Source organism: Kryptolebias marmoratus, unplaced genomic scaffold (assembly GCF_001649575.2).
Source record: "Kryptolebias marmoratus isolate JLee-2015 unplaced genomic scaffold, ASM164957v2 Scaffold78, whole genome shotgun sequence".
NCBI lineage: Eukaryota > Metazoa > Chordata > Actinopteri > Cyprinodontiformes > Rivulidae > Kryptolebias > Kryptolebias marmoratus.
In genome coordinates this window covers 16,098-24,122 of record NW_023665812.1, presented here as the reverse complement: position 1 = coordinate 24,122, position 8,025 = coordinate 16,098, and the positions used below count along the sequence as shown (strand labels likewise).

Genomic DNA, 8,025 nt, shown 5'->3' with positions numbered 1-8,025 from the left:
ACCAGGTTTAGAGCTCCAACAGAACCGGGTTTAGAGCTCCAACAGAACCGGGTTTAGAGCTCCAACAGGACTGGGTTAGAGTCATTAATCTGGGAGCATTTTTCACAGTTTTTAATGAATTTCGATGGATGATCTGCTACCAACAGTCAGAAGTCTCTGCTCCTGGTTCAGATGAATGTTGTGATGTTCTTTTGTTTGGTTTTAAAACTTTGGGATGAGATGTAAACAATAATTTGGCTGCTTTGAAAAGTATTTTATGGTGTTTTTATGACGTGGTTAAGTTGAGGTATTAATCATGTTGTTATATTGTGTCACTCCCTGGGTTTAAACCTTGTTCCATGTTTTTGTTCAGCTGAACCAGATTAATCTGAACTGGGTTGACTTTTTATCTTCTGTCTGATTCTACGTCCAATCAGGCTGCAGCAACAGAAAATGAGCAGATTTCATCAAACAAACAACAGTTTCCACAAAACCTTTTTAAAATTGACTTTGTCTTTAGTGCAGAGGGAGTTTCAGTCTGAAATACCTGCAAACATTCGGACCCATCATTCATAAAAATGGCCGATGGCGGTTTGGATCTTGGATCAGTCGTTTCTTACCTCCACTCACTTCCTGAGAAGCAATGACAAATCCGAAGCCTTCTCCTGGCCGCCGCCTCAGCTCCACCTCCATCGTCTTAGATCCGCCTCCTTTTCCATCCTTGGAGATGGCTCCTGAAGCTCCGCCCCCTCTGACTGGCCCGGCACTGTCCTCCACTCCCAGCAGGTCCCGGGGCTCTAAGGTCAGAGTCACAGGAACCGAGTCCAGGAAACTGGTGCTCTGGATGAGGGTCGAAGATGGAGACCCGTTTGGGACTTGAGCAGGGGGGGGCCCTGGGAAACAGAAAGGAGTTGGACTGAGAGGAGGAAGAGAGAGAGATGAGGATTGCTCAGAGGCACACAGAGTTTGTCTGCAGTACATTTACCTTGGTGGGTTCCTGGAGACGGTAGGTGGCCTTCCCGGGGACTCTCAGGGGCCAAACCGGCCTGGCTGAGTGGGGGGACTCCCCCCAGAGAGGCATCTGTGGATGGGGAAGGCAAGTCAGCAGGAGTGGAGGAGGAGGAGGGCCTGGTCAGGACATGAGGAGAGGGGAGGGGCTTGTAGAGGTTGGGGGTGACAACCGGCGAGGAGACAGGACCTGAAGGAGGACAGGGTCAAAGGTCAGAACTGGTAAACCTGTGAGACCGGGTTCAGAGTTCTTGAAACTGACTTCAGTGATCAGCTTTATTGTGGCTCATGGTCTGAAATCGTTTTGTTTGTTTTAAATGAACTCATAATTCCATGTTGGCGTCTGTGATGGCCTCCTTCCCACAGGATGGAGACTTTCAGGCAACCATAAATGAGCCAGATCTCTCAGGAGTCGGCTCTGGAGATTCTTGAGCACTCGAAGGATCAAAAATTCAGTTTCCTGCCATTTTCATGGAGGTTAGAGACTTCTGAACATTCCTGAGGCTCTTTCGTGAAGCAGTTTTGCAAAATGGCCGCACAGCCCAGTCTGCCTTTAAGCTGCCTTTGGCCGTTCAAATATCACTGTCCTGCAGAGACATGGAACAGAACAGACATCTTTGTCAGAACTTTCTCTAAATTTTAGCCCCAATTTGCCCCTGTTATGAAAATACAACAAGTTCAAACAAGTTCTCCGAAATAAATAAATACTTGTTGTTGGGTGGTCAGAGAAGGTTGCTGTGCGCCATCCTCGATCTTCTGTTGGTTGTTTAATCCCATGACCAGGTGGTCACACAGACCATATGTCATCACTTTATCACATTATTGAGCCGCAAAGTCGGCTTACCTTTTCATATGTTGACTGTCCGCCTCTGTTACTGCTTTGCTTCATGGCACAAAGGTGCTTTAGGGGTGGGTTGGGTTTGAACCCCAAGCCTTGGTTCATTCAGAAATCCCACCCAGGCTGCCAGAAGGCGTCTAAGTCCCGGACTGAGGTGTTTTGTAAAAGAACCTATTGAGAGTCCAACAGCAACAGTGTCTCCCTGCAAAGAACACCGGGAGTTCTTTGAGTTCTCTGAGAGACCACCTGAGAAATCCTCGAGTGACCTGTGTGATCGCTGAGATCTTCTTTGGAGACTGTGTCTCAGACCGCTGAGAGATCAATGAAGGACTGCTGGAAGACCAGTTTGAACCAGTTCAAACCATTAAGTAGACCATGAAGAAGTTTACTGAAAGACCTCAGAGATCATCGAGAGACCTCAGTGGTCTCTGAACCATGTGATCTCCATTTCTCTTGTAATGTGAAACTGGCAGGAATTTAAAGCTTTGTTCTCAGTTGGTCGTCTGTGTGTTCAGGAGTCTGAAGTGCGGTCGTACCTCCTCTGTAGACCAGCAGCACCACCTCTCCTTGCTTGGTGTGTTCCTGCAGGACTCTCTGAACCTAAGAAAGGAAAGCCATTGTTATGAGGTTGTTCAGCTTCACAGGGAACCTGCTTAGGGGGGTTGGTTAGGAGCAGATCGAGGTTCACCTGGGCGAAGCTGAGGCTCTGAACATCCGCTCCGTTGATCTTTACGATGGCATCTCCTGCCTGCAGCGAGGGGCACTGTCTGCGATCCCAGACCCGCCTCACCACCGCCTGCTGACCCCTGTGTCCGCCTGCTGTCACGCTGAATCCCAGCCCCCCGCTGTCGCTGCGCCCCACTGCCACCGGCACCAGCTCCCACCCAGGAGCTGACCCGGGAGAACCCGGCCCCAGGGGGAGCACCAGTCCTGGATTTTCTCTGGAGGCTGGAGCTGGGTGGCTGGCTGGACACCCATTAAAGCCGCAGGGGGGGACATCTCTGGGAGAGGACACCGCAATGGTGGTCTGGGGCATAGCTGGACGCTGCACAGACCCTGAAGGAGGTGTCGAGGCAGAGGGGGGGTTGGTGCTGGTGGAGTTCTGGAGGAGGCCTGACTCGGGCTGAGACAGAGGCAGTTTGGACAGTGTGTGGGAGGACGAAGAGGTGATGGGGAGCGTGGATGTGGACAAGTCACTCTCTGATGACTTGGAGCTCTGATGAAGGAGGAGGGAGGAGGAGGAGGAGAGGGCAGGAAGGGTGCTACTGTTGTAGCGAATCAGAGAAGACCTTGTATGAGAAGGAGTAAGAGCAGAAAGGACACCAAACAAAAGTCAACAAGATGAGAACCGGCCCAACAGAACCAGTAAAAACCCAGATGGTCACCATGATGCTAAATCTAAGACAAACACAGTTACTAATGCTGACAATGATGCTAAAGATGCTAACACTACTAATGCTGCTAATGTTGTTCTGCTAACGCTTCAGCTACTGCTAATGCTGTTTGCTGCTAACACTGCTACTACTGATGATGATGCTAACGTTGCTAACTGGGCTATTTCACTGTGAATGCTCTCATTATTGCTACTGGTTCTAACCCTGCTAATGCTGCTAACTGTACAAATGCTGCTAGCGCTGCTAACACTGACCTCCGAGTTCCAGCATTGGATGGCACGCCGTCAGAGTCGCTGTGATTGGGCCTCTCTGCAGGAGGAGGCGGGTCAGAGGATGTGGGGGTCGGAGGACTCGTTAACCCATTTGTGATTGGCTGAGCAGAGTAGCAGGCCGGAGTCTGTGGCAGACCTACATCGATTGAAGCAAACAGGAATGATCATCTGAATAACAGAATAAAATCTGACCTAACAGATTGATTGGTTTAACTGCACAACAGCGCCCCCTGCTGTGTGAATGTTAGCATGTACAGTTTGTTTCCAGACAGAAGAACTCGATCATTAATTAAAAGTGGTGATTGACAGGAAAGCAGCTCTGAACATGTGGAGGACCTTCTTGTTTTTATCTGGTTGTCTTTACTAATCCCTCTGTAGTCATTTGTCTTTTCCAGAAGATCTGATAATCTGTTGTTTTTAGCTCATCTGTGCTCATTGTTGTCAGATGAAGTTTGGATTGATCTTCAGATTCTGGATGTTTTCTGTGGATCTTGGAATAATTTGGGATGGATTGTGATGAACTTGTGATGGATAATGGAAGGGTTTTGAACTTTCACATTCATTTTGGATAAAATTCTGAATAATTTTGAATGGATTTGGGATGTTTTCTGTGGATTTTGGATGGATTTTAAATGATCTTCAGAAGTTTAATGGCTCTGACCTGACGTGCTGCCGTTGGCGTCTGGTGGGTGGCTGTAGGTGAGGTGCGTCAGGCTTCGGCCAAGTTTGGATGACTCGTTGGCCATCTGTGGCTGTTGGAGGAGGTCAAAGGTCAGACATGATGTTAAACAGAACACCAGAAGTGTTGTTTCTCTTCCATCTGTTCGTTCATTCTTTGCTCTGCTATGACTAAAACATTGTGTTCCAATTTCAAAAACTAAACAAGAACCGTTTCCTGATGGAAATCTTTGCCTACATTTCCCATGTTGTCATGGTGACGCATCATTTCGATGAGTTCTGCTTCTGACTTGTTCTATGAAAGCAGGAAGAATGTGAGGTGTTTTTGAGGTGGAGTGAGGAGCGTACCGTCTCCAGACTCTGTTTGGGACAGCCGTCGGGGTTGTAGAGCATCGGGTATCCCCTCCTCAGAACCACGTCCACACTCTGACCCATCGGAACCGACTTCAGCATCTCCACCACCTCTTTATGGGAGCGCCCGAGCACGCAGGCATCGTTGATGTAGACCAGGATGTCTGCTGCAGGACCAGGACAGACCGAGAGACACAAACCAATCAGTCTGGACCCGGTTTTCTCAGCAGCTGGTTTCCGTCCATCTCATTCTTCAGTATCACAGAGTTGTGAATCAGAACCGAGTCCAAACCTAAGTTGAACTGATTCAAACCCTGAGCTCTGGATCAAAACCGAGTCCAGTTGGATCCGCAACATAATCAGAAGTATTTGTGTCTGTAACATGTTGGACCCAGTTCTGATTCTCTGATTAGGTTCCTGGTTCCTGTGATGTGTTTGAGACTCGGTTCTGTTTCTCCGCTCAGTTAATGACCTGGTTCTGGTTGACCCGCTGGCACCAAGGCAGATTAAACCTGAGGATTTGTTTTGGATCATAAGACTCTTTAATCCTAATGTTTTTGAAGCTTGTTGGTCAACTGACTCGACTTCCTGAAGGGTTTTATGTGGACCCAGGTTCTGGTTGTTGGATCTGATTTCAAATAATAAACCATTGTGACGTCATTGTTAACCCCTGAGTACCCCTGTGGAGGACCAGAGCAGGTCCACCTGTCTCTGTACCTCTGTGAAAGACCAGAGCAGGTCCACCTGTCTCTGTACCCCTGTGGAGGACCAGAGGAGGTCCACCTGTCTCTGAACCCCTGTGGAGGACCAGAGCAGGACCACCTGTCTGTACCTGTGTTGAGGGCTGGTGGACCTCCAGGGGTGACACTGTACACCTGCAGGAACTCTCGGGGACGACTTCCTCCGACGATGTTGAAGCCGAACCCTCGGGGACCTTTGGAGAGCCGGGTGTGGATGGAGTATCCCTTCAGCTGGCTCGGCTGCTCCGTGAACTCTGGAACTGTCAGAAGACGGAAGGAAAGTTTATTTGGCAAACTTTGCTTTTATTTACAGTCTAACAGAAAAAGCTGCACATGTGAGGACAAACTGTGAGAAACCACAAACTGTCTTCATTATGATCCACATTTTTACACAACGACACGTCTGACGGGAGCTGAGAGAAACATGTTCGGAGCCATGACACCTGTAGAGATGTAGGAGCGTGCACGTGTCACAGCAAGCATGAGTGTGCACGTGTCAGTCAGAAACTGACCGCTGATGTTGGAAACTTCAGAAGCTTCAGAAGATAAATGCCTGAACAGAAATATGAACGAAAAATACAAAAATCTAATTCTACAAACTCCTGAAGTCTGCAGGAACCCTGAAGTGCTGCCCCCTGCTGGCTGCTGTCAGACAAACACCTGGACCCCCCCACCGTCTCCACCACCACCTGCTAACATGGCTGCAGGAGCTATGCATTATGGGGGATCCCACACAGAACCACAGGTCTGTCAGTTTAACTCTCCACTCGTTCAGTTTCTTTAAACTCCTCCCTGGTTTATATTTCACTCCCTGTTTTAGAGATTTATTTTCTGTTTCCTGCTGGAATGGTTATTGATGCTGCTGGTCCTGAGGACCGAATTCTGTCTCCATGGAAACAGAAACAAAAAGTAAAAATCTTGAACTTGCTGATGTGAAATAAATAAATCTATCTCTCTGTTTTCTCACAAAATGAAATCTAACGGGAGCGGACAAACTTACGTTCTGTGCAGGAAGTCGTCTCTTTGCTCTGAGTTCGAGGATCCAGCCAGCTGGTCGTCTTTGAGTTATGACTGACAGACGTGTGTCGTCGTCATGGTAGCGCGATCAAACATGAAAGAAAAAGACTCTTTAAAACGCAGCATGTTCTTCATCACAATCAGGTTAAAATTTAGATTTAAACACCCTGAGCTGTTCGCAGCTTGTCTGAGTCGGCTGACATGACGTTTGGCGGTTTTATTGATTACTGATCTCTGATTGGTCCTCACTCGATGTAGTAGGGCTCTCCTGACTCGCTGTAGGCCAGCTCCCAGTTCTCAGGCAGTGGACCACTTCGTCTTCCTGCTAGTCCTCCTCCTCCATTCTCTGTTCCCTCCCGACTCCCAGCTGCTGACTCCCATGATTGGCTGAGAGGCAGCACAGTGGGCGGGGCTCCAGCAGGGCCTGCTGGCAGACGAGCTGGTTATGACCCACCTGCGCAGGTGAAGGTGATGTTTTCGTACCTGACAGGCCGCTGTCCTCCTCGCTGTTGTCTCCTTCCTCCACAGCCTTCTCCAGGTTGCTCAGAGACTTGCTCCTCGTCCTGAAGTTTCTCAGCAGGTTTCGATGTTCTTGGTACGTGATTGGTGGGCTCTCTGGACCAATGTGAACGGGGCGGGGCGTCCCGTAGTAGTTCCCTGTAATTGGACAAAAACAGGTTAAAGTTTGCTGATTTTACCTGAACGCCCGCTCTTAAAGGGCCGGTGCGCTGATTTTACCTGAACGCCCGCTCTTAAAGGGCCGGTGCGCTCATTTTACCTGAACGCCCGCTCTTAAAGGGCCGGTGCGCTCATTTTACCTGAACGCCCGCTCTTAAAGGGCCGGTGCGCTCATTTTACCCGTCGCTGTGATGTTTTTCCAGATGTTTTTTATTTTTCGTACCTTTGAATTTGCCACTCTCCAGCAGAGCTCCAGACTCCTCCAGAGAGAAAAACTCTTCAATGGACACAAAGTTGTAGTCCACTCCTGAAATTTCGCCATCTCGAGGCTGCCTGGTTGTACCTGTGGGGAGGACGCTGTGATGTCAGAAAACAATACTCGCTGCCTCAGATAATGCAGCTGATATTTACTGGATTCTAAAAATAATAACTGGAACCAGGAAACTAAAAAGTGAGGAACATCTAACTGGCTTTAACCTGAAAAGAGTGTTTTTTATCATCTTCATAACCTGAAAGTTTGACTTTTTATCAGATAACTGTCCTTGTTTTTAGGAAAGCCTCCCAGTGGGAGTGGACTGTGTGTCCAGGTGTGTCTTACATGGCACGGCGCGCAGGTACAGGTTCTCCCTGATGAGCTGCTGCAGCTGGCTGTCCATCGAGCCCGGAGTAAAACACTTACTGAGGTACAGCCTCAGGTCTTTACACAGAGACGAACCTATCACGCAGACAGGATATGATGTCACAGAAACAACTTTACAATTCTTTCCTGTCCTTTTTAAACTTTCTAATAAATCTTAGTTTTCCACCTGGTGAGACGGTCTTGATTCTGATTGGATGAGGGCAGGAGTTGAGCACTCCTCTGACATCACCAAGCGTCATCCCCAACACGGGCGTCCCTCCAATCTCTAAGATGATGTCACCCACTGTGGCCCCGCCCCCAGGGGCTGCAGTAACGAAGGGGAACTCGCCGTAGTCGGCTCCGCCTCCGATAGCGAGGCCCAGCTCTCCTGATCCTCCGGTGCCGCCCAGCGGGACGAAGCTCTCCTGCACCTGCAGACACAGAGAAGCGG

At 49.0% G+C, this 8,025-nt stretch overlaps 1 protein-coding gene across 1 annotated transcript in view; it reads right to left on the bottom strand.

Moving 5' to 3' along the window:
* Positions 1 to 599: 599 nt before the first annotated feature.
* Positions 600 to 8,025, bottom strand: part of LOC108228699 (membrane-associated guanylate kinase, WW and PDZ domain-containing protein 1) — a gene marked incomplete at its 3' end in the record, with an annotated part of 9,005 nt that continues 1,579 nt past the window's right edge. Inside the window, 11 exon segments of the mRNA XM_025003309.2 lie at positions 600 to 872; positions 965 to 1,177; positions 2,362 to 2,425; positions 2,514 to 3,114; positions 3,474 to 3,627; positions 4,153 to 4,243; positions 4,518 to 4,687; positions 5,353 to 5,520; positions 6,261 to 6,331; positions 6,527 to 6,701; positions 6,761 to 6,934. Of these exon segments, the coding sequence (XP_024859077.1) occupies positions 600 to 872; positions 965 to 1,177; positions 2,362 to 2,425; positions 2,514 to 3,114; positions 3,474 to 3,627; positions 4,153 to 4,243; positions 4,518 to 4,687; positions 5,353 to 5,520; positions 6,261 to 6,331; positions 6,527 to 6,701; positions 6,761 to 6,934 (2,154 nt within the window).